The sequence below is a fragment of the Mustelus asterias genome, chromosome 11 (genome assembly GCF_964213995.1).
Source record: "Mustelus asterias chromosome 11, sMusAst1.hap1.1, whole genome shotgun sequence".
Taxonomy (NCBI): Eukaryota; Metazoa; Chordata; class Chondrichthyes; order Carcharhiniformes; family Triakidae; genus Mustelus; species Mustelus asterias.
In genome coordinates, this window is record NC_135811.1 from 14,956,730 (window position 1) to 14,983,147 (window position 26,418).

General features: G+C 46.6%; 1 protein-coding gene and 1 non-coding gene across 2 annotated transcripts in view; one reads left to right on the forward strand and one right to left on the reverse strand.

Annotated features, from left to right (window-relative positions):
- LOC144500847 (VPS10 domain-containing receptor SorCS1-like) overlaps positions 1–26,418 on the forward strand; it is an 868,860-nt gene that overhangs the window by 575,087 nt on the left and 267,355 nt on the right. The window contains exon 5 of the mRNA XM_078224322.1: positions 9,233–9,306. Within this exon, the coding sequence (XP_078080448.1) occupies positions 9,233–9,306 (74 nt within the window). The remainder of the gene's footprint in view (positions 1–9,232; positions 9,307–26,418) is intronic.
- trnak-uuu (transfer RNA lysine (anticodon UUU)) lies at positions 22,821–22,893 on the reverse strand. Its single transcript has one exon. It is a non-coding gene; the product is annotated as a tRNA-Lys (tRNA).

Genomic DNA, 26,418 nt, shown 5'->3' on the forward strand with positions numbered 1-26,418 from the left:
TGCTCACAGATAACAGAGGTGGCACTTAAATAGAAGCAGCATGAAGTAAACAGCACAGCTAATCAACACTTAGGCTCTATCTCGCCCAGAGCAAGCATAACCACATCAACAGCCTCCGTACACACGCCGTGGCTCCAGGCAACATTCTCATAGATTTCAGCTCACTATCTGAGGTGGTAACAAATCATGGTGTTTTCACACTCCATTCAATTTAGAGGGAAAACTGTGTGGGAGGCTGCAGGAAAGTCAAGCTAATTGTCAAAGGCGTGTTGTTAGCACAATGCATGTAATGTGCAGTGATCAACTAATCAACTCATGCCCTTGTTGAACACAGTTATAAAAGTCAATAAAATCTTCACCTCTATATATATATATATATAAATGTCACCCAGGAAAGAACTAGCTTTTAAAGGTATTTTAATCTGGCTCCAAAACTTTTGCAAATCGGAGAGATCGCTGAAAAACTTACCTGTTTCAAAAGCAATTGTATTTTTTTCAGGAACATTGACCATATTCACGATAATTGAAGTGAAATTGCACTAAATGCATGCTAAACCAGCCCAGTTCTTTTTGCTTTTTAACTCTTGAATGACCGCCCTATTGATCTGGGAGAGAACAGGTCAACGAGACTTAATTTTTTTTGAAAGAGTCATCGCAACTTGGATAATCTACCTCATTAACCCTTCCACGGCCTCCAATTATAACTCGATCTCTTAACTGTTCCTGAGAGGTGGAGAGATACATTTGTGATTTGGTTTCGCTGCGGGCAGTTTCCCTTTAAGGGGCTGTCCCTTTTATTATGTCCCTCAATTTATTTAATTTAGTTTATTTGGTTGACTGACTGAAAAGACTGGGGAACTGGAGCTGTGACTGAGGCTAAAGCTGCTGCAAGTTACTGCATGGAGGGTGATGCACCATTGATACACGCAAAGACTCGAGGTTGCGGAACAACAGGCTTTTATTAAGAAGAACAGAAGCATTCCCAAACCGATGGCTAACTCGAACTGAGGCAAAGGGGCGGAGAGCAGCCACCTTTATACCCCAAGGAGGGCGGAGCCCCGGATTAAGGCAGCAGGGGCATGCCCAGGCATATCCCATGGACAGACAGTGTCACAGTGGTTCACCACAGAGGGAGAGACATCTCACAACACCAGGTTAAAGTCCAACAGGTTTATTTGGTAGCATGAGCTTTCGGAGTCTCGCTCCTTCTACAGGACTCTCACCTGATGAAGAGGCAACGCTCTGAAAGTTCGTGCTACCAACTAAACCTGTTGGACTTTAACCTGGTGTTGTGAGACTGCTTACTGTGCCCACCCCAGTCCAATGTCGGCAACTCCACATCATGGAGGGAGAGAGGCTGGGACTGCAGAGGTCTAGGGCTTGGAAGCTCAGAGACCTCACAGCTTGTAAAAAGAGGGAGTGGCTGACAGAGCTGAGTAGTTACTTATTGAATCTGGTTTTGCTCGCTCCAATTCAATTTACCATGCAATAGGGGTTCCGAAGTGCAACGAAGACAAGTGAGTGTAGCTTTGGAACAGAGTGGATACCTGAGCGTTTGGTGCATAGGGAGTTTAAAGTGTTGATCTTACGCTTGATTGGTAGTGACAGGGAAGTACTGTGTTAGTAGATTAGATCTTTTTCTTCCAAGCAGGGTAAACACACTCTGCTTAGAGAGCTAAGTAGTTAATTAGCTAACTGGTTGAATGTGGTTTTAAAAGTTTATTTAATAATCGTAAGTAAGGCTTACATTAACACTGCAATGAAGTTACTGTGAAATTCCCCTAGTCGCCACAGTCTGGCGCCTGTTCGGGTCAATGCACCTAACCAGCACGTCTTTCAGACTGTGGGAGGAAACCAGAGCACCCGGAGGAAACCCATGCAGACTTGGGAAGAACGTGCAAACTCCACACAGACAGTGACCCAAACCGGGAATCGAACCCGGGTCCCTGGCGCTGGGAAGCAGCAGTGAGCACTCGGAGGAAACCCACGCAGACAAATCTCCAGTACTATTGCCGGAATGTTTACAGAGGCCAGTTCCAGTTCCAGATCGGTTTACCATACATTCCAGGTTCTTCATTGCAGATAAGACAAGCAAGTTGGACACCCGGTGCGGAGGAGGAGAGGGAAGGAGGAGGACCTCCTCGTGAACCTGCTCCTGGGCCTGGCAAAGCTTGCCATCTACAAGTCCAAGCAGCGGGCGACCGAGGGGGTCATCCGACCCGACTGTCTGCCCCTCTACTGCAGCTATATTTGCGGCCGGGTGCCCCTGGAGAGGGAGCATGCGATGTCCGAGGATACCGTTAACGCCTTCCGCGTCCACTGGGCACCGCAGGGAATGGGGTGCATTATTGAACCTTTTAATCACATATTGATTTGATGTTTTAAGTTTCCTTTCCACTTTGTCCTTTGTTTTGGGCGGTCCCTTCCTTTTGGGAGCCTCCCATTTTCATTTCTCCCCTCAGTAATTTGCTTTAGTTTATTTGATTGGCCAGAAAGATTGCTAAGGCAAGCAAGTGCAGTTTTGGAACTGAGATGCATACGGGGGGAGTTTGGTGAGTGGGCGTCTTTGGTGCAGAGGGAAAGGAGGCTTCTTTCTCTTTGCTTTTTCTACCTTTTTCACCCTATGGAAATTGGTTCTTGCATTAATGCAGGGAAAGGAGCTGTTTGATTATCTGGGAGGTGTTTATGATCTATTCCAGTCCTAAAGTTTAAAATAACATCCAAACTGATGGTAATAAAATATGTAAAAAAGGAAAATAAATAAGTGAATAAGATAATTAAGTATTTAATTAAAACATATTAAGAATGGCGTGGTTGATGACATGTCAAAGTTGCAGCATATCGGAGCTCTTGGATGCCTGTCCGCAGTATGGTTTTTAAAACCAATTTATGGATTAGGCTAGCATTTATTGTCCACCTCTAATTGCCCTTGAGAAGGTGGTGATGAGCTGCTTTCTTGGACCACTGCAGTCCCTGAGGTGTAAGTACACCCACAGTGTTATTAGGAAGGAAGTTCCAGGATTTGAACCCAGCATCAGTGAAGGAACGGCGATGTATTTACAAGTCAGGATGATGAGTGGCTTGGACGGGAACTTCCAGGTGGTGGTGTTCCTGGTATCTGCTGCTCTTGTCCTTCTAGATGGTGGTGATCATGTGTTTGAAGGTGCTGCCTAAGGAATCTTGGTGAGTTCCTGCAGTGCATCTTGTTGATGGTACACAATGTCAGGGACAGGAGAATGGTTTTTTTTATTCAGTCATACGACATGGGTGGCGCTGGCTGGCCAGCATTTATTGCCCATCACTTGTTGCCCGAGGGCAGTTGAGAGTCAACCAGATTGCTGTGGCTCTGGAGTCACATGTAGGCCAGACCAGGTAAGAACGGCAGATTTCCTTCCCTGGAGAATATTAGTGAACCAGATGGGGTTTTCTGGTAATCGACAATGGTTTCATGGTCATCAATAGATTCTTAATTCCAGATAACTTTTATTAAATTCAAATGCCACCATTTGCCATGGTGGGATTCAAACCTGGGTCCCCAGGACATTAACTGAGTTTCTGGATTAATAGTCTAGCAATTAATGCCATTGCTGTGCTGGCAAGAGGACTCTGAGGGCAGGAGTCTTTTCAATTGTCTCAGCTTGTCAGGATGAGAGCAAGATCTGCAGGGTGGTGAGCAAACTGACCATAGCATCATGGTACAGGAAACCATTCAAGTGGGGAGAGTTGGTAGGAGGGGATATTATGATGAGGGGATAAACACTGCTCTCTTCAGCAAAGAGTGAGAGTCCGAATAGCTGTGCAGCCTACCCAATGCCAAGGTTCAGGATATCTGCTCAGGGCTGGGGAAGAACTTGCAGTGGGAAAGGAAGTATCCAGTTGTCATAGTCCATGTAGGCACCAGCGACATAGCTGGGATTTGGAACAAGGTTCTGCAGAGAGAGTTTGAAGAGCTAGGCAATGAATTGAAAAGCAGACCCTCAAAAAATCAAATTGGATAGGGGATGTAAAATTAAAGAAAATAATATGTGGCTCAAAGACTGTTTGCAGGTGGTGATTTTCCCAGATATTTACTGCTCTTGTCCTTCTAGATGGTGGTGATTATGGGTTTGGCAGCCGCTGTCTTAGTGAGTTGGTGAGTTCCTGCAGTGCATTTTATAGATGGTACATACGACTGCCACTGTGCATCAGTGGTGGAGGGAGTGAGTGTTTATCGATGGGGTGCCAATTAAATGGGCCGTGTGATCCTCCAGGGTGGTGTTGAGCTTCTTGAGTGTTGTTGGAGCTGCACTCATCCAGGCAAGGGAGACTATTCCATCATAGTCCTGACTTGTGCCTTGATGAAGGATCTAGCTGTACTCATGCAAACAGATTGCAGATACACCAAATAATTCAAAAAGCTAATGGAATGTTGTTATTTATTGCAAGGGGAATCAAATACAAAAGTAGGGAGGTTATGGTTCAGTTACACAGGGCATTGGTGAGACCACATTTGGAGTATTGTGTACAGTATTATTTAAGGAAGGATATAAATGCATTAGAAGCAGCTCAGAGAATATTTACTAAACTAATACCAGGATTTGGTGGGTTGTCTTCTGGGAAAAGATTGGACAGGTTAGGCTTGTATCCACACTAGAGTTTAAAAGAGTAAGAAAAGGAATGCTTGAAACAAGATCCTGAGGGATCTTGACAGGGAAGATGTGGCGTGGATGTTTTCTCTTATCAGAGAATCGAGTACCAGGGTTCACTATTTAAAAATAAGGGATTGCTCCTTTAGGAAAGAGATGGGGAGAATTTATTTTGAGGATTGTGAGTCTCTGGAACTCTCATCCGCAAAAGACGGGGAAGCAGAGTCCTTGAATATTTTTAAGGCAGTGCTGGATAGATTCTTGATATACAAGAGGGTGAAAGGTTATCGGTGGTAGGCGAGAACATGAAGTTGAAGTTGCAGCCAGATCAGCCATGGCCGACTCCTGCTCCTGATTCGTATGCATATGCTTGTCTCTGGTCAGATCAGGCTTGTGGCCGCCATCTTTATGGGGGGCAGTGTGCAGCAGGGCACGTTCGCTGCCACCATCTTTATGGAGGGCAGTGTGTAGCCGGGTGTATTCGCTGCCGCCATCTTTATGGGGGACAGTGTGCAGCAGGGCACATTCGCTGCTGCCATCTTTATGGGGGATGGTGTGCAGCAGGGCACATTTGCTGTTGCCATCTTTATGGGGGACGGTGTTCAGCAGGGCACAATCACTGCCACCATCTTTATGGGGGGCAGTGTGTAACAGGGCACGTTCACTGCCACCATCTTTATGGAGGGCAGTGTGCAGCAGGGTACGTTCGCTGCCACCAGCTTTATGGAGGGCAGTGTGCAGCAGAGCACATTCGCTGCTGTCATTTTTATGGGGGGGCAGTGTGTAGCAGGGCACATTCGCTGCTGTCATCTTTATGGGGGGGGCAGTGTGTAGCAGGGCACATTCGCTGCTGCCGTCTTTATGGGGGGCAGTGTGCAGCAGGTTACGTTTGCTGCCGCCATCTTTATGGGGGGGCAGTGTGTAGCAGGGCACATTCACTGCCGCCATCTTTATGGGGGGGCAGTGTGTAGCAGGCACATTCACTGCCACCATCTTTATGGGGGGCAGTGTGCAGCAAGGCACATTCACTGCCACCATCTTTATGGGGGGCAGTGTGCAGCAGGGTGGTATTTGACCTTTTTCATTGAGCTTTCAGAGTTGCGCGCAGTTTTTACTTTCATTTGCGTTTTGCTAATATCAAGCAATATAAATCTTAGAAAGCGACTGGCCACTCAGGTGCCACACTAATCTTTGGAAAATTACACCAGGTGACTGAAAAGCTGACACAAACTGGTTAAAAACAAGCCTGCAAAAATGCCTATTGTGGAGTGCCATAGCTTTATGTTTTTAGTCGCTGGTGGAAGGACCGTGAGGAAGCTGACAACACAGTCCCATTTGTGCTGGCACTGTGTCACCTGCAAATTATGTCATTGGTTTCTGCATATGCTCCGAAAGGTATCGGCGGCCATCTTGCATCTGGAGACGAACGCAGTGTTAAGTAGCAAAGGCTCGCATCGAGCGGCGATGGTGTCTCTTGATGTTGTTTTTCCTGCTCAAGGGTAGTCACTCACCCATAGAATCCTACAGTGCAGAAGGAAGCCATTCGGCCCATCGAGTCTACAATGACCACAATCCCACCCAGGCCCTATCTCCATAACCCCATACAGTTACCCTAGCTAGTCCCCCTGACACTAAGGGGCAATTTAGCATGGGCAATCCACCTAACCCGCACATCTTTGGATTGTGGGAGGAAACCGGAGCACCCGGTGGAAACTCACACAGACACGTAATGCTGGTTGTGAGCAGAAATCCTTTACATGAGCAGGCAGTTCACTTTTGCACGTTCCCTGCATGGGGAGCAACTGGTTGTGTGTTAATCGCGCAGCAGGATTCCTGGGCAAGCTGTCAGATTTTTTTTATTTTTGGGGAATTTTTTCAGCCAAGGAATTTGTCCTCACCATCAAGGTCGAAATTTAGCTGCTGGAATGTATAATATTAAAGCCTTTGAAGATAAGATTCTAAATCTCCAATCTGTCCTGTTTACTACTACCTGTGACTGTGTAATCCATAACTGTGAGCTCTTCTGTAAAATTTATGCAAATTGTACTGATGAACCTGGTAGTTTTGATTGATGATGTGGAGGCTTTGTTGCTCAAAATGATTGCAAATGCCGGATGTAAGCTTGCTTAGTCGTATTTAAGTAAAGGGTAGAGTCCTGCAATATGAGAATTACACTTCTTTTAAGTTTCAGGATGGAGACATATTCAATGTTGTGGGGCTGTTCCACACAGCATACCAATGGCATGATCCATGGTCTGTGCTTATGCCAATCTGTCTCACCCATAAGGAGGATTGGTTGGGGGGCGGGGGGGCAGGGCACACTGTGCAAACTGCAAATATAGAAACTGGGATTATTAGGCTCTTTATGATTGAGTAGAACACGAGCGTCCATTGTAGTGGAAAATCATGTCTCACAAATTTGATTGAGTTTTTTGAATGGGTAACCAAGAAGGTAGATGAGGGCAGTGCAGTTGATGTTGTCTACATGGACTTTAGCAAGGCCTTTGACAAGGTACCACATGGTAGGTTGTTGCATGAGGTTAAATCTCACGTGATCCAGGGTGAGGTAGCCAAATGGATACAAAATTGGCTTGATGACAGAAGCCAGAAGGTGGTTGCAGAGGGTTGTTTTTCAAACTGGAGGCCTGTGACCAGCAGTGTGCCTCGGGGATTGGTGCTGGGTCCACTGTTATTTGTCATTTATATTTAATGATTTGGATGAGAATGTAGGAGGCATGGTTAGTAAGTTTGCAGATGACACCAAGATTGGTGGCATAGTGGACAGTGAAGAAAATTATCTTGGATTGCAATGGGATTTTGATCAATTGGGCCAGTGGGCTGATGAATGGCAGACGGAGTTTAATTTCGGCAAATGTGAGGTGATGCATTTTGGTAGATTGAACCAGGGCAGGACTTACTCAGTTGATGGGAAGAGTTACAGAACAAAGAGATCTAGGGGTACAGGTTCATAGCTCCTTGAAAGTGGAGTCACAGGTGGACAGAGTGGTGAAGAAGACATTCAGCATGCTTGGTTTCATTGGTCAGAAGATTGAATACAGGAGTTGGGACGTCTTGTTGAAGTTGTACAAGACATTGGTAAGGCCACACTTGGAAGACTGTGTACAGTTCTGGTCACCTTATTATAGAAAGGATATTATTAAACTGGAAAGAGTGCAGAGTTCTCTCCACCCTAGCTATGACTGTAATACCACATTCTGCACTCTCTAGTTTCCTTCTCTATGTACGGTATGCTTTATCTGTATAGCACACAAGAAACAATGCTTTTCACTGTATGTTAATACATGTGACAATAATAAATCAAATCAAATCAGAAAAGATTTACTAGGATGCTACCGGGACTTGATGGTTTAAGTTATAAGGAGAGACTGGATAGACTGGGACTTTTTTCTCTGGAGCATAGAAGGCTGAGGGGTGATCTTTTCGAGGTCTATAAAATAATGAGGGGCACAGATCAGCTGGATAGTCAATATCTTTTCCCAAAGGTAGGGAAGTCTAAAACTAGAGGGCATAGGTTTAAGGTGAGAGGGGAGAGATACAAAAGGGTCCAGAGAGGCAATTTATTCACATAGGCAGCTTGTTCCAGACACTCACCATCTTCTCTGTGGAAAAAAAAGGTGACTTTAGTCGTCCCAATATTTAATTGGAGGAATTGTCTGTTCATCCACTACGATGAATAAGCAGCTTAACAATTTCTCAGTAGTGGAAGAGTCAGGGGAGGTGGAGCTGGGTGTTGTCAGTGTGCATGTGAAAACCAAAACTGTTGGCATGGGGCAGCAATTCAATGAGAAACAGGAGAAGGCCACGGATAGATCATTGGTGGAACACCAGAGATAATGGTGCGGGTGCAGGAAGAGAAGCCATTGCGCTAATACTCTGGCTACAGGTTATCAATAGACAAACCAGAAATTCACTTTGTGGCTTTCTGTGTGGACTAGTCCCGAACACCCTCTCCTGCTCTTAGCAATCTCAGTGGAAATCATGACCTTACTTCAGCAGTAAGCCAATCTTGTCGAACCTGTGACTTAAGTTTATTTATGAGTGTCAAAAGTAGACTGACATTCACACTGTGATGAAGCTACTGTGGAAATCCCATAGTCACCACACTCCGGCGCCTGTTCGGGTACACTGACAGAGAATTTAGCATGGCCAATGCATCTAATCAGCACGTCTTTCGGACCATGGGAGGAAACCGGAGCACCCGGAGGAAACCCACGCAGACACGGGGAAAACATGCAGACTCTGCACAGACAGTGACCCATGCTGGGTATTGAACCCATGTCCCTGGCGCTGTGAGGCAGCAGGGTTAGCCATTGTGCCACCATGCCACCCCTACTTTGTGCATCAAACCATATCTCATCATCATCTGCATCCTTCAGCAATGTAAAGATGATGGAAATGGAGAAAAGCCAGCCATATTGCTCAATTAATTAAACACATTGCTTGTAACATCTCATTCATTAATGAACCACTTGTATTTTCTCACAACTAGGTTCTAAAAAGGCAAAGGTAATGTGGACAGTTTGGCCATAGGCGTGTCTCTGAAATTGGACTGACGTCTTTCGTGTTTGTCCCTTCTTGTTTTACAGTTGTACAGCTCCAATGACTTTGGAAGGAGATGGCAGCTGGTCCATGAGAGAATTACTCCAAATCGATTCTACTGGTAAGAGCTCACTGAACTCGGATGGTTAGCCTTGTTATCTCCCACCATTGATTATAGACGCAAACATCATGGCACATTACAACACCGGGGAAGTTCATTCCACCATCAAATCTTCCCTGGTGTTTTTCTCCACGAGTCTCGATGGGCCAAATGACCTCCTTCTGCACTGTAGGGATTCTGTGACGCCACTTAGTCTAAACCCACTTCACTCATCACTTTGAATATCCTTCTTTTTCAAGCTAATGTCTTCAGTGACAGAGCTTTATGGAAAATAGTACATCAAATGGTGTGGGGGGGGTGAGAAAAATAAAACAAACCTGAGGTATGTTTTACAGCCACAGCACAAATGATTTGTTGGCCATAGCTCGCTGCTGTTTGTTACATTTCTTCTTTAGGGTTAGGTTTAGGGCTAGTGTTTTGCATGCCATCTTTATTTACATGGCATCCTTTGTTGTGGGGATGGTTGATACCTGGATTCTATTTGAGGTCTAATTGTGTTGTGTGTTATTAAGCGATGCGGATGTTGGGTGATAGTTATTGGTTGGGCAAAGTAACTTCACCAAAACACAATTCACTCACCTATTTTTTTAATGCCATTTTAGTGAAAACATTTGGACAAAAGAGGCATAGCACAGGCAGGATGGGCTGAATGGTCACATATTTTATGATTCAACCTCTTCGCGTGCTATTTAAGTCCTCCCCGCGCTCCAGTAACAATATTACCAGTAGACAAATGCCTTACCTGCCCTTCTACTTTGACCACCTTCTGTTGGGAGCTACGTCTGTGACTATGAAGCTTTCTGTTCACATTAGGGATTCAACTGCATGCCGCAGACAGGGTAAAGCAGGGGCGGGGGGGGGGGGGGGGGTGGGGGGGGGGGGCTGGGTGGCGAACCATGCAAAGGTCCATTGACCCTCGGGCGGGATTTTCCTGTTTTGGGGCGAGCACTGCCGAAAACTCCTGCCGCATGTGTCTTGTTTTTTTAGCAATACCTGAATTCCGCACTGCCAAACAATCTGGTATGTGCATCCAAACCATGTGGTATAATCCACCTTACCTATGGGTATTCCCATGTGGTTCATAAACCCCACATATCTTGTATGCACATTTTCCACAACTATATAGTATAAATACCTACTCATTGGATATGTAGGCCCCAACTGCATTGTCATGACACCCAGCCTGTTTGGTGAGTGTGTTCCACTTTACCGGTACAGACCAGTGGGACCCAACCTTTTACCGGTCATGGCACACCTTTATGGTATAAAAATCTTGAGGCACACCTCCAACTGACCTGCCCTCAAGCAAAAGCCTTTTATCTCTAAAACCTCATAAAAGCACATCATTTATTCATTTAAGAAGTTTGCAGTGGAAGCATTATCACCATTCGCATGTGAAATAAATATTTTTATTCAAAATATACACAAAAAGAACATGCCCCTGTCTACATCAACGGGGACAAAGTAGAAAGGGTCGAGAGCCTCAAGTTTTTAGGTGTCCAGATCACCAACAACCTGTCCTGGTCCCCCCATGCCAACACTAGTTAAGAAAGCCCACCAACGCCTCTACTTTCTCAGAAGACTAAGGAAATTTGGCATGCCAATCACTACTCCCACCAATTTTTAGAGATGCACCATAGAAAGCATTCTTTCTGGTTGTATCACAGCTTGGTATGGCTCCTGCTCTGTCCAAGACCGCAAGGAACTATAAAAGGTTGTGAATGGAGCCCAATCTATCATGTAAACCAGCCCCCCATCCATTGACTCTGTCTACACTTCCCGCTGCCTCGGTAAAGCAGCCAGCATAATTAAGGACTCCACGCATCCTGGACATTCTCTCTTCCACCTTCTTCCGTCGGGAAAAAGATACAGAAGTCTGAGGTCACGTACCAACCGACTTAAGAACAGCTTCTTCCCTACTGCCATCAGACTTTTGAATGGACTTACCTTACATTAAGTTGATCTTTCTCTACACTCTAGCTATGACTGTAGCACCACATTCTGCACTCGCTCGTTTCCTTCTCTATGAACGGTATGCTTTGTCTGTACAGCACGCAAGAAACAATACTTTTCACTGTATGTTAATACATGTGACAACAATAAATCAAATCAAAAATTTCAAAGTGTTTCCCATTAAAGGTTTTAATTTTTTAAAGTTTTTTTTTAAAGTCTGCATGCAAACCACTCTCAAGATTCCAGCATAGGATTATATTCACTGGAGTTTAGAAGAGTGAGAGGGGATCTCATAGAAACTTATAAAATTCTAACAGGGTTAGACAGGGTAGATTCAGAAAGAATGTTCCCAATGGTGGGGGAGTCCAGAACTAGGGGTCAGAGTTTGAGGATAAGGGGTAAACCTTTTAGAACTGAGGTGAGAAGAAATTTCTTCACCCAGAGAGTGGTCAATGCATGGAATTCACCACCACAGAATGTAGTTGAGGCCACAACTTTGTCTGATTTCAAGAAAAAAATAGATATAGCTCTTGGGGCTAAAGGGATCAAGAGAAATGGGAGGAAGGGGGGATCTGGATATTGAATTTGATGATCAGCCAAATGAATGGCAGAACAGACTCGAAGGACTGAATGGCCTACTCCTGCTTCTTGTTTCTATGTTTCTATCCGTGGTAATTTGCTTTTACCCAAGCTCCATGTAATCCCTGCCCGAATGTAGAAAATGCAGCACCCCAATGTACACACCGCAAAGCTCCATGTACATTCAGATGATCATGGCAATCAGTTAATCTTCTGCCTTGTTTAGATGCTCGGGGATAAATGTTGGACACTACACAAGGGAGGGTTTGAATTACAGTCTCTTCTGAAAAATGGTACTGTTAGCTGTTGAGCTCTCCCCTCAATCAAACCTAACACAAATAATGAAAACTGACGTTAAGTACTCCCAGACCAGAGTCTAAGTACGTATAATAACAGTTAATAGTGCACGTACATCCGAGTTCTGAAATGCTATATTTCCCGTATTAAATCCAAGGATGTGCAGGTTAGCTGGATTGGCCCAGTTAAATTACCCCTTAGTGCCCCAAAGATGTGTAGTTTAGGAGGATGAGCAGGGCAAATACGTGGGGTTATGGGGTTAGGGCCTGCGTTGGATGCTCTGTCAGAGAGTTGGAGCAGACTCAATGGGCCAAATGGGCTCTTTCTGCACTGTAGGGATTCTATGATTGCAAATTACAGCTATTTGGCACAGCAGTTAGCACTGCTGCCTCACAGCACCAGGGACCCAGGTTCGATTCCAGCCTTGGGTGACTGTCTGTGTGGAGTTTGCACATTCTCCCTGTGTCTGCATGGGTTTCCTCCAGGTGCTCTGGTTTCCTCCCACACTCGAAAGATGTGCAGGTTAGGTGGTTTGGCCATGCTAAATTGCCCCTGGGTGCCCAAAGATGTGTAGGCTTTGAGGATTAGCAGGGGAAATATGTGGAGAAGTCCGCGGCTGGACAATGAGTTACAGAAAAGAGCAGGAGAGATTAAATCGAGAACGAGTAGTTCTGGAAACAACCACTGCCAAGCCCACAGCTTCTTTCATCCAAAGCACACTGGCGAGGAAGAGAATCAGGAGCGCCGTAGATCCCCTACAGTACAGAAAGAGGCCATTTGGTCTATCGAGTCTGCACTGACTCTCCGAAAGAGCATCTTCCCCAGGGCCTCTCGCCTGCCTTATCCCCGTAACCCCATACATTTACCATGGCTAATCCATGTTGTGGGACACAAAGTGGCAACTTAGCATCGCCAATCCACCTAACCCGCACATCTTTGGAGTGTGGGAGGAAACCGGAGCACTCGGAGGAAACCCACGCAGACACGGGGAGAACGTGCAAACTCCGTACAGTCATCGAAAAATCATTAAACACTTCCTGCTCTCCTCCATGCCGCCCTCCCAGGTCCCAGTTTCTGTGAGAGTGCCTCTTGGTGTGTGTCGGTGAGATTGAAAGAAAATCCAAGACTGGGAGTGAGCCAGACACACAGCCACCCCCACCTCACCCCACCCTCTCACACACAACTCCACATGTCCCGTCCCCCACAACACACATACTTCTCTCTCTCTCTCTCTCTCTCTTAAACACACACCCAATAAAACTCACTCACTTAATCTCACGTAATCCCTCCCTCTCACTCACTCTCTCACAAACAGTCACACTCACTCACAAATCAGTTGGCAGGGGCGGGTGCAGGTGCAATGAGAGTGGAGGGGACACTTTGAGTGAGGCCTGAGGCCTCATGATGCCAGAATGCAAGTCTCTGCCAAGAGGAGCCTCGAGCAGGGATGGACCCGGGAAGAGCCGGGGGAGAGCTGGGAGGGACAGGGGGAGAGCTGGGAGGGACGGGAGGGACACTAGGAAAGTGGAGATGGAGATGAGGAGAATCGGGGGGAAAAAAACCCAGAGTTAGGAACAAGCAGGAGGAACTGGGCCAGAACACCAGGTGCTGTGGCTATGTAGCCAGATCCACGGAAACCATGATGAGCGGAGGCCCAATACACTCCGGCGAGGCTATCTCAACATACTGGCAACTTGCTATATCCACTGCTCCTCCAATCACAGCCTGTTTCTCTCCCGGATAGTGAGCCTATCAGCAGCAGGAAAGAAATGGACTGTGATTGGAGGAGCAGTTCCCTTCAAGCTCACTGACGCCCCTTATCGCCATTTTCACCAATGGACCTGGGGGCTACACGGAGGGACTTTGGCCTGCAGTGCAGCCCATGGGTTGCAGAAGCCAGAGTTAAACCATGGCAACACTGTCCACGTTAGTGTCAGGACTTCTCCTGCTTCAGTGCTTCCTCACATTGGCTGCACTGGAATATCCTCATGGTACAAATCCTGTAGCGATTTAAAATCAGGCAGCCCACGCAGGATGCAGTTCCTTGGAACAGACTCACCAAAGCACACGGGGATGATTGAGCCTCTGACATTACTATTTCTTCAGTATTTCACTCACCAACTCTCCAAGGCCGAGTTTGCTATTGCTGATTCCTCTATAATCCATGAATGGGCAGAAGAACCAACACAAAATCATTGAGACTTATCCCAGACATGCTGTGCTAGTCGTAAGAACACAAATCAGTCACTTTATAGGATTGAACACCACTGTTGGTCACAGATAAATATTAGCCCAAACCTAAAGTTCAGAGGTTAATCTGAATCTAAACCAATCCAGAACTTGCCTACTCAGATCAAGTTTATTTTTCTGAAACTCTTTGAAAAGCCTCACATGATATAACCAGAGTAAGGTGAAGAGGAATGGGAAATGCAAAAAAGAGTAGCATTAATGTTGACATTTTGACAAGATGCACAACTTGCTTCTACACATTTGCACAATCAGTGAGGAAAAATCTTTGCCAATGAATTGGGTTCACTTTGTGCACCATGGTTACCTCTGACTGGAATAATACCATTACATACAGCTCTGTGTTCTAAGCTGAAATCTTCTCTCAGTTGCATTTTCAAAAGGTGTTTCTGACAGGAAAGCTATCGACCTCGGAATAAATTTGATTTGATTTATTATTGACACATGTATTAGGATACAGTGAAAAGTATTGTTTCTTGCGTGCTATAGAGACAAAACATACCATTCATAGAGAAGGAAAGAAGAATGCAGAATGTAGTGTTACAGCATAGCTAGGGTGGAGAGAAAGATCAACTTAATGTGATGTAGGTCCATTCAAAAGACTGACAGCAGCAGAGAAGAAACTGTTCTTGAGTCGGTTGGTGCGTGATCTCAGACTTTTGTATTTTTTTTCCGACGGAAATCTGGGAAATTATCGGCCAGTAAGTTTGACGTCGGTGGTGGGCAAGTTATTGGAAGGTGTGATAAGGGATAGGATCTACAAATATTTGGATAGACAGGGACTTCTTAGGGAGAGTCAACATGGCTTTGTGCGTGGTAGGTCATGTTTGACCAATCTATTAGAGTTTTTCGAGGAGGTTACCAGGAAAGTGGATGAAGGGAAGGCGGTGGATGTTGTCTACCTGGATTTCAGCAAGGCCTTTGACAAGGTCCCTCATGGGAGGTTAGTTAGGAAGGTTCAGTCGCTAGGTATACATGAGGAGGTAGTAAATTGGATAAGACACTGGCTCAATGGAAGAAGCCAGAGAGTGGTTGTGGAGGATTGCTTCTCTGAGTGGAGGCCTGTGACTAGTGGTGTGCCGCAGGGATCGGTGTTGGGTCCATTGTTGTTTGTCATCTATATCAATGATCTGGATGATAATGTGGTAAATTGGATCAGCAAGTTTGCTGATGATACAAAGATTGGAGGTGTAGTGGACAGTGAGGGAGGTTTTCAAAGCTTGCAGAGGGATTTGGACCAACTAGAAAAATGGGCTGAAAAATGGCAAATGGAATTTAACGCAGACAATTGTGAGATATTGCACTTTGGAAGGACAAACCAAAGAAGAACGTACAGGGTAAATGGTAGGACTCTGAAGAGTGCAGTTGAACAGAGGGATCTGGGAATACAGGTACAGAATTCCCTAAAAGTGACGTCACAGGTGGATAGGGTCGTAAAGAGTGCCTTTGGTACATTGGCCTTTATAAATCGGAGTATCGAGTATAAAAGTTGGAGTGTTATGGTAAGGTTATATAAGGCATTGGTGAGGCCGAATTTGGAGTATTGTGTACAGTTTTGGTCACCTAGTTACAGGAAGGATGTAAATAAGATTGAAAGAGTGCAGAGAAGGTTCACAAGGATGTTGCCGGGACTTGAGAAGCTGAGTTACAGAGATTGATTAGGTTGGGACTTTATTCCCTGGAGCGTAGAAGATTGAGGGGAGATTTGATAGAGGTGTATAAGATTTTGATGGGTATAGATAGAGTGAATGCAAGCAGGCTTTTTCCGCTGAGGCTAGGGGAGAAAAAAACCAGAGGGCATGGGTTAAGGGTGAAAGGAGAAAAGTTTAAAGGGAATATTAGGGGGGGCTTCTTCACGCAGAGAGTGGTGGGAGTGTGGAATGAGCTGCCGGATAAAGTGGTAAATGCGGGGTCACTTTTAACATTTAAGAAAAACTTGGACGGGTTCATGGATGAGAGGGGTGTGGAGGGATATGGTCCAAGTGCAGGTCAGTGGGACTAGGCATAAAATGGTTCGGCACAGACAAGAAGGGTCAAAAGGCCTGTTTCTGAGCTGTAAATTTTCTATTGTTCTTTGGTTCTATGGAAGAAGGTGGAAGAGAGAATGTCCGGGTGCGTGGGGTCCTTGATTATGCTGGCAGCTTTTCCAAGGCAGCGGGAAGTGTAGACAGAATCAATGGATGGGAGGCTGGTTTGCGTGATGGACTGGGCTTCGTTCATGACCCTTTGTAGTTTCTTGCACTCTTGGGCAGAACAGGAGCCATACCAAGCTGTGATACATCCAGAAAGAATGCTTTCTCTGGTGCATCTGTAAAAGTTGGTGAGAGTCAACTTTTGTTTTAAACAATTCTTGAAGGAGGTGCTCAGCATCAGGTTTCCCACAGAGTATGGCTGTGATTGGGCTGACCTATCAGTTCCCATCCATCTCCTCCCAGCCCCACGACAGATCCACCAAACTCCGGCAGCAAGCTTGGCTCTAATTGTATACATGAAGGGGTCATGGAGTAGGCTGAAGTTGGTCTGTAGCAGGTTGTGTCTAGTGAATTGGCAACAACCTTTACATATTGGAGGAGAATATTGGACAGGCCACTGATTAATTGTGCTTCTAAAATCATGTTTGGCACTCTGGACCAATTTCAGCCCCCAAAATGTCCCCTTGTTACTGAAACTGGTTTGTGACACAGCGGTTAGCACTGCTGCCTCACAACGCCAGGGACCCGGGTTCAATTCCAGCCTTGGGTGACTGTCTGTGTGGAGTTTGCACATTCTCTTCACGTCGTCGTGTGTTTCTTCGGGGTGCTCCGGTTTCCTCCCACAGTCCAAAGATGTGCAGGTTAGGTGGATTAGCGATGCTAAATTGCCCCTTCGTGTCCAACGATGTGCCTTTTAGGTGAATTAGGCGGGCTAAATGTGTGGAGTCAGGGGTGGAGTGTGCTTTTGGAGAGTCAGTGCACACTCGATGGACTGAATGGCCTCTTTCTACACTATAGAGATTCTGTGATTCTTCTGAGACACTTCGGTAACACTCTCTGAAGTGGAACCGGGAGACAATTATATTTCTTTGTCTGATGTTATTTCAGACTATTAAGCTTTGCCGAGCCGGAAAGAACCATTACCAGATATTATACAAATGATATTGACGCAAGTCTCTCCCAGGGAGGTGTCTGCTCTTTAAAGGTGGAGAGTTTTAGAGAAAAATAATTCCTTTCACAGTCCAAGAAATACTGAGCATTGTCATCTTGTGAAAGGAATAATTTTGAAGTCTAATGTTCCATCCTTTTCGTTGTGAGATTATTCTGTTAATGCTTGCTGTGTAGGTGTAAATATTATGTTTTTGTGTCAAGAAGTATAAATGCTAAATAATAAGGGCTTTTAGAAGTGCATAAAAACTGAAAGAACAGTTTAAGGGAGGAATAAAGGATTAAGTCTAATTCTGTCGGGTGAAAGCCTGGTGAGAATGTTACATAACTGTTTTGTATTGATTTTCGCAAATGATGGTGGGGTGTGAGTGTAGGTGTGTTAGCGGAGGAGATGGGACAATCGAGACAGCTAATCGTGGAAAAGGAACTGGTTGTAGAAAGTAGTCAAACTCAAAGAGGTGACTGACTACATCTTCTTGGGGTCCGGGTCCATAGGACTCTTAAATCGGCCTCGCAGGTGGAGGATGCGGTCAAGAAGGCGTACGGCGTACTAGCCTTCATTAATCGAGGGATTGAGTTTAGGAGTCGGGAGATAATGCTGCAGCTTTATAGGACCCTGGTTAGACCCCACTTGGAGTACTGCGCGCAGTTCTGGTCACCTCATTACAGGAAAGATGTTGAAGCCATTGAAAGGATGCAGAGGAGATTTACAAGGATGTTGCCTGGATTGGGGGGCATGCCTTATGAGGATAGGTTGAGGGAGCTTGGTCTCTTCTCCCTGGAGAGACGAAGGATGAGAGGTGACCTGATAGAGGTTTACAAGATGTTGAGAGGTCTGGATAGGGTAGACTCTCAGAGGCTATTTCCAAGGGCTGAAATGGTTGCTACGAGAGGACACAGGTTTAAGGTGCTGGGGGGTAGGTACAGAGGAGATGTCAGGGGTAAGTTTTTCACTCAGAGGGTGGTGGGTGAGTGGAATCGGCTGACGTCGGTGGTGGTGGAGGCAAACTCGTTGGGGTCTTTTAAGAGACTTCTGGATGAGTACATGGGATTTAATGGGATTGAGGGCTATAGATAGGCCTAGAGGTAGGGATATGATCAGCGCAACTTGTGGGCCGAAGGGCCTGTTTGTGCTGTGGCTTTCTATGTTCTATGTTCTATCTTCGTCATTGCAAGCAGTGAGAAGAGATAGCAGAGGCTTTGGGCCATAGCTTGTCATGCTCGCTGAGCTTAATATTCTGAAACATTCAATATGAAGAACGATCACTTTAATCTATGTACCAGGAGGTCAGTTAAAATTGGTGGAGATTACAGAGATAGGGGTAGGGGTGGGGGGTGTCAAGGGATTTGAACACAAGGATGGGCTCCGTCAATGCTCAAAGGGACACATTGGGCTGAATTTTACTGGCACGTCCACCTAAGGTTCGTATGATCATGCCCGAGGCCAATGGAGAATGCCATTCTTCAAGCTTTGCCCACCCCCGGAATCGGGGCGGGCATGCTGGTAAACTTCCGGCCGTTGAGTGCTGCGTCAAGCTCCTCTGCATTAGTTGACCTCATCTAAGCAACAGGCAGTGCAGTAGAATTAACCCTCACATTTCTGGGCTTGGGATGTGAGAACTTAGCCAGAGATTCCAGTCCTGGTGCTCACTTCCTCCTGTTGGGAAGTCCACAGATGGAAATCAGGTGAGGTTCACATTGGGCATGGCAGTGACAGCTTCCATTATTGCGTAGATATGAAGAATGGTCACTTTAATCAGTGTACCAGAGGGCCGCATGTACTAGTGCAATTGTAGGAATCAGTGCTTCCAAAAGGGGACAGGACTCATTTTTAATTGCCAGTGTTGTTTTGGCCTTTCTCAAGAATGGTTACACACAGAAGGTGGCCATTCAACCCATCATAGCCATGCTGACTCTGCAAGAGCAACTCAGCTGGTTCCACTCCTGTCTTTTCCCTGTAGCATTGCAATTGTTTTATCCTCAAATAATTACCTATTCTCAGCTAAGATTGAACCTCTCTATACCACACACTCAGACACTCCAGCTGCTAACCTCATGTGCCAATCACCTTAAATCAATGTTCCCTGGTTTTCGACCCTGCCACCAGTGGGAACAGTTTCACCCTATTTACTCTGTCCAGAATCCTTGCAGTGCAGAAGGAGGCCATTCTGCCCATCCAGTCTGCACCGACTCTCCGAAAAAGCATCTTACACAGGGCAAACCTGATGCCCTCTCCCTATAACAACCGTGCATTTCCCATGGCTAGGTAGGTTGTTGCATAAGGTTAAATCTCACGGGATCCAGGTTGAGGTATCTAAATGGATACAAAATTGACTTCTTGACAGAAGCCAGAGGGTGGTTGTAGAGGGTTGTTTTTCAAACTGGAGGCCTGTGACCAGCGGTGTGCCTCAGGGATCAGTGCTGGGTCCACTGCTATTTGTCAATTATATTAATGATTTGGATGAGAATATAGGAGGCATGGTTAGTAAGCCTGCAGATGACACCACGATTGGTGGCATAGTGGACAGTGAAGAAAGTTATCTCCAATTGCAACGGGGTCTTGATCAATTGGGCCAGTGGGCTGACGAATGGCAGATGGAATTTAATTTAGATAAATGCGATGTGATGCATTTTGGTAGGTTGAACCAGGGCAGGACTTACTCAGTTAATGGTACAGCGTTGGGGAGAGTTACAGAACAAAGAGATCTAGGGGTACATGTTCATAGCTCCTTGAAAGTGGAGTCACAGGTGGACAGAGTAGTGAAGAAGGCATTCGGCATGCTTGGTTTCATCGGTCAGAACATTGAATACAGGAGTTGGGACGTCTTGTTGAAGTTGTAAAAGACATTGGTAAGGCCACACTTGAAATACTGTGTACAGTTCTGGTCACCCTATTATAGAAAGGATATTATTAAACTAGAAAGAGTACAGAAGAGATTTACTAGGATGCTACCAGGACTTGATGGTTTGAGTTATAAGGAGAGGCTGGATAGACTGGGACTTTTTTCTCTGGAGCGCAGAAGGCTGAGGGGTGATCTTATGGAGGTCTATAAAATAATGAGGGCCACAGATCAGCTAGATGGTCAATATATTTTCCCAAAGGCAGGGGAGTCTAAAACTAGAGGGCATAGGTTTAAGGTGAGAGGGGAGAGATACAAAAGGGTTCAGAGGGGCAATATTTTCACAGAGAGGGTGGTGAGTGTCTGGAACAAGCTGCCAGAGGTAGTGGTAGAGGCGGGTACAATTTTATCTTTTAAAAAGCATTTAGACAGTTACATGGGTGAGGTGAGTATAGAGGAATATGGGCCAAATGCAGGCAATTGGGATTAGCTTAGGGGTTTAAAATAAAGGGTGGCATGGACAAGTTGGGCCGAAGGGCCTGTTTCCATGCTGTAAACCTCTATGACTCTATGGCTGATCCATCTAACCTGCACATCTTGGGACACTAAATTTAGGGTGGCCAATCCACCTAATCTGCACATTTTTTCCCCATCTTTTAACCCGTTGATCTTTTGTTAAACAAACATAACACTGCAATCACCAGATATGCCAGTGTAAAGACCCGTTAAATACTTTAAACTGCTTAACACTGGGTCCTGCAGAATTACTGCAGGTGTGCGCTTGTTGATTTATGACCTTGTACGGATTAGAACAAATCCAAATTAACATTCGACCTATTGCCAAAATTCAGCGGGCACGTCACTCGAATGCAAATGTCTGCGAAAATAAACTCGCCAGCACATTATGCACAGGCTGAGAGGAGTTTCAAACAAAGGCATTTTCAAAGCCTTCTAATCTGCGGGATAGAGATAGCAAGTTCAAGCTCCCCCACATCCCTTTATTTCTGAAGATGCTGCCATCAGTACAAGGCAGCAGCAATTTTCTTTCAAACAGAGAGGTCACGAATAATATTGCACCTTGCCTCAGCAAATGATTCCCATTGGGTTGGACTCCAAATGAAAGTAATTGGCATTTCTGGGGCTTTAACTAGAGATCTTGAATGCAGCGGAAAAGGCACTTTCTTTCTGATGCCGTTTCCACAATCATCGCTGGGTAAGGAAAAAGGATTCCGAGTTCATTTGCCTCAGACTTAAAAAGGTCCAGATCTTCTTGAGTCAACCTCTCCCAGCTGTCATCCACATCTAACTTGTGTATTTAATCTGCTTCCCTTTGAGCGAGCTATCGGAGGACCATAAAGGGAATAGCGCATTGTGCATAATTTATATCAATTTATGATAGATGAACTGTTTCCATATGCTGCATAATGAGAAGAAGTGTCAATTTTCAAATCAGTAAGGTTATTTTTAGTAGATCAGAGTTTAAGTGTGGATGTGACTGTGTGCTCCAGTTTGGATTTGTACGGTAATAAATACAGCCTGCAATCTTCAGTGCTGTCATTGTGAACTGTTCTCATGTTTAAATGTGCTCATTTCCATCCTACATTAGACTAATGTGTTTCCCTTCCACATTGAACAGCCAGCCGTATTAACTCCAAGCTAATTCTTACATTGTCCAGACAGGTGAAGGGGCAGTTCCACAGGTAGCACTCACATCTCCATGGACCTGGGTTCGATTCCCGGCTCGGGTCACTGTCTGTGTGGGGTTTGCACATTCTCCCCGTGTCTGCGTGGGTTTCCTCTGAGTGCTCCGGTTTCCTCCCACCGTCCAAAGATGTGTGGGTTAAGTGCATTGGCCATGCTAAATTGCCCCTTAGTGTCGTGGGATGCATAAATTAGAGGGATTAGCGGGGTAAATGTGTGGGGTTACGAGGATAGGTGGGATTGTTGTCGGTGGAGGCTCGATGGGCTGAATGGCCTCCTTCTGCACTGTTAGGGTTTCTATGATTCTAGCAGCAACCTGCCCTGTGCCTCACTCAATTTCCAATTCACCGCAGACTATTTGACTAGTGGGACAAAAGGCATCACAGCACAATGTGGCCCCGCTGTTATATACACACCTAGCACACTTGGCTGGACAGCTGGTTCGTGATGCAGAGCAATGCCAACAACACGGGTTCAATCCCCGTACCAGCTGAGGTTATTCATGAAAGCCTCGCCTTCTCGGCTTTGTCCCTCGCCTGAGGTGAATCTTAACATGATTTAGCCACTGATCCACAGGGGATAGAGCCCAGACCACTTCAGGAAACAACTTTTCACGTTAGCTGGAAATCTAGAAACAATCATTGAAAATGCTCGAAGCTGCCTCAGTTCAGAGAAGATGATATTTTTACATTTCTCTCACTTTTTCTCTGAAACATTCTGATTTACCCGTCCTTATCTGGGGAGGGAACAGCCCAGGTGCCCAGAAAGAGACTTGAACCCTAGACCTTCAGATTAAAAGGCTGAAGGTCTACCAACTGAGCTATCCAGGCCTGAGGTGTGGGTGATATAATCATAGAATCCCTACAGTGCAGAAGGAGGCCATTTGGCCCATCAAGCCTGCACCAACAACGTGGCCCTATCCCCACAACCCCACGTATTACCCTGCTAACCCCCCCTGACATTAAGGCGAGGAATTTACCGTCTATAATCGCTGGAGAGCCGAGAAATCAGAATCATGCTTGATTTCTCAGTTCTTGCGATTTTGCAGGAGCCGGATTTCCAGCGAGGTCAGCCTCGTGCCAGAAATGGATGAGAGGCTGAATAATTTATTCAAATGTATTTAAATGAAAATTTACATGTGATTAGTAAGCCCGGTGCTCAGTCGTCCGGGCTCACTTGCCCTTATGGCTTCGTCGGGAGAGGTTCTCTCTGGCGAGGAAAACATTTGCTCCCCATGAATGGGGAACAGTCGGGTTGGCCTCGTCGGTGGAACCAGAGGCCAATGAGGCCCCCTGGGGAGGCCAAGGACAGGGAGGTGTGCCCCTTGGGCAGTGCCAGCCTGGCACCTGGACAATGCCCAGCGGTCACCTTAGCACTGCCCGGAGGCCGGGCCTATTGGGGCGGGGCCTGAAGGGGGCGGCTCAATCAGGGAGGGATGAAGGGGCTGCTGCACATTCTCCAGATGCAATAGGATCGGGGAGGGTGGGGGTGAGGGCTAGATGTCCATGCATTGTGGGGCTCGGGACCGGCCGTGGGTCCCTGCGATTGCAGACGGGGGGTGGGGTTGGGTCAGGCTAGCTCCAACAGCAGGGGCCTGACATCTCTCTCTCCCTGTCTGTCAGACCCCTGCTGTCATAACTACGGATGTGCAGCATCAGAGGTCTGCACATGTGCAGTAGCTCTCTCTGCAGGCTGGCTGGTGAATTAAACCCAGCACACTGCCTGCAGCAACTAGAAACAGTCTACACCATTTTTATAATGACTAAGTCCATAAGATTGGGTGTGAAAACCCCACCCAAAAAATGGATCTGGAACTCTCCCATTTTCACGCTAGCTGGACACTCTGAATAAATCTCGTAAAATTCCACCCTAAGGGTCAATTTAGCATATCCAATCAACCTAACCCACTGTGGGAGGAACCTATCTGTGGGGGGAAACTGAAGCACCCAGAGGAAACCCACGCAGACATGGCGAGAACGTACAAACTCCACATTGACAGTTACCCAAGGCTCAAATTGAATCCAGGTTCCAGGCATTGTGAGGCAGCAGTGCTAACTACTGTGCCCTGTGCTGCCCCATTATCACCACCAGTTAGCCTGGCATCCTAGCACTGCCCACTAGGTGCCCTGGCACTGCCCAGCAGGCACTAGGCAGTGTCAAGGGGGTGGGGCCTGATGGGGCTGAGCCAGACCGGGGGCAATCGGTAGTGGTGGTGGAGGGGATGGAGCGCTGCCCACTTTGCACAGTGGTCGGTGGGGGAGAGGGGAGTGATCTGTGCTGACCATGAGGGAGCAATTGGGGCTGGCCATGGGGATGGGGGTGGTGATCGGGGCTGGCCATGGGGAGGGGAGAGGAATCGGGGCTGGCCATGGGGAGGAGGGGCCGATTGGGGCTGGCCATGGGGAGGGGGGGGAGCGATTGCGGCTGGCCATGAGGAAGCGGGGTTGGGGAAGCCTTTGGGAGGTTGGCAATGGAAGGGGAGTCAGTGCGCATGCGCCGATCTCTGTGCTGGGCGGTATTAGGCCCCGCCCACACCCTGACCGGCGTGAATCCCCCGGCGGACTCTGTGATGCAGAGTGCTGGAAATTCAAATAAGTTCACCCAAAAAACAGGCGGGAAAATCTCCCCTTTTCCTGCCCTTTGAGCACTCAGTTTATTTGGGGGGGAAATCGCCCCCACTCGCTCTCACCCAAGTGCACACACAAATCCCGACACCATCCTCCGTAAACACAGAGACACCCAGTAACACGAGAAGTCACTGGAATGGAAAGCCAGGCTGATTTTCATTTTTAGTGAACGCGTTATTTTGCAATTGTCTGTTTTGTGCTGTCGCTACAAACATTGTAAAAGGGAGAAAACGACCAGATGTTGTCGAATTATTCACAGTTCAAGCTGTCCGTAATTAAACTGTCGAGAAGCTAGCTGAAGAGAATTTCCTGAGGTTCTGCCAGAGCAGGATGACTGTGCGCAGCTTTGAAATGCAGATTGTCAGATGGAAAGTGTGACTGACCTGATTTCAGGCTGACACAATCAAAAATTCCATTTCTCTCGATCCACATTTAAAACTTGCCGGGTAATTCTGAAACTCTCATTTATTTATACTTTAAGCCTCCACCACTCGGGACATTTTGCTATGTTTTTAATAATTAGTTGTGCTTATAGAATCCTTGCAGTGCAGAAGGAGGCCATTCGGCCCATCGAGTCTGCACCGACCACAGTCCCACCCAGGCTCTATTCCCGTAACCCCATATATTTACCTCACTAGTCCCCCTGATACTAATGGTCAATTTAGTATGGCCAATCAAACTAACCCACACATCTTTGGAATGTGGGAGGAAACCGGAGCACCCGGAGGAAACCCACACAGACACGGGGAGAATGTGCAAACTCCACACAGATAGTGAGCCGAGGTCAGCATTGAGCCTGGGTCCCTGGCGCCTGTGAGGCAGCAGTGCTAACCACTGTGCCACCCTGTCGCCCCACCCCGTAGCATCTTTAATAAAACTCCCCAAGATGCTTCACGGGAATGTTATCAGATTGAACGCCACGTGAGCGGCGGCACGGTAGCACAGTGGTTAGCACTGCTGCTTCACAGCTCCAGGGTCCCAGGTTCGATTCCCGGCTCGGGTCACTGTCTGTGTGGAGTTTGCACATTCTCCTCGTGTCTACGTGGGTTTCCTCCGGGTGCTCCGGTTTCCTCCCACAGTCCAAAGATGTGCGGGTTAGGTTGATTGGCCAGGTTAAAAATTGCCCCTTAGAGTCCTGGGATGTGTAGGTTAGAGGGATTAGCGGGTAAAATATGTGGGGGTAGGGCCTGGGTGGGATTGTGGTCGGTGCAGACTCGATGGGCCGAATGGCCTCCTTCTGCACTGTAGGGTTTCTATGATTCTGTGAGGTGACAGTCAGACCGATGAAAAGTTTGGTCAAAGAGATGGGTTTGAGACCTCTTTAAGTAGGAGAGAGAGATGGAATTCCAGAACTTTGGCTATCTTTAAAATCCGGAATGGGAAGAGGAAAGAATTAGAAGAGGTTAGAAATCTCAGAGAGTTGTAGGTCCAAAGCAGCTCAGAGATATAGGCCAGAACTTTGCTGGCCCGCCCGCCACGGGAATCGGAGCAGGTGAGGGGCAGACCATGGAAAGATCCGTTGACCTCAGGTGGGATCTTATGGTTTCAAGATAAGTAAGATCCCGCACAGAGAGGGGCAGGCTGCAGAAAGATTCCAAAACAGTGACATTTTAAAGTTAAGGTGTTACCAGACCATGATCCAATTTGAAGGTGTCATATAAATGCAAGCTAATTTTGAGATTGGTGCCTTTTTAGCATGATATAGGCAAGCTCATGCCATAAGGGCGG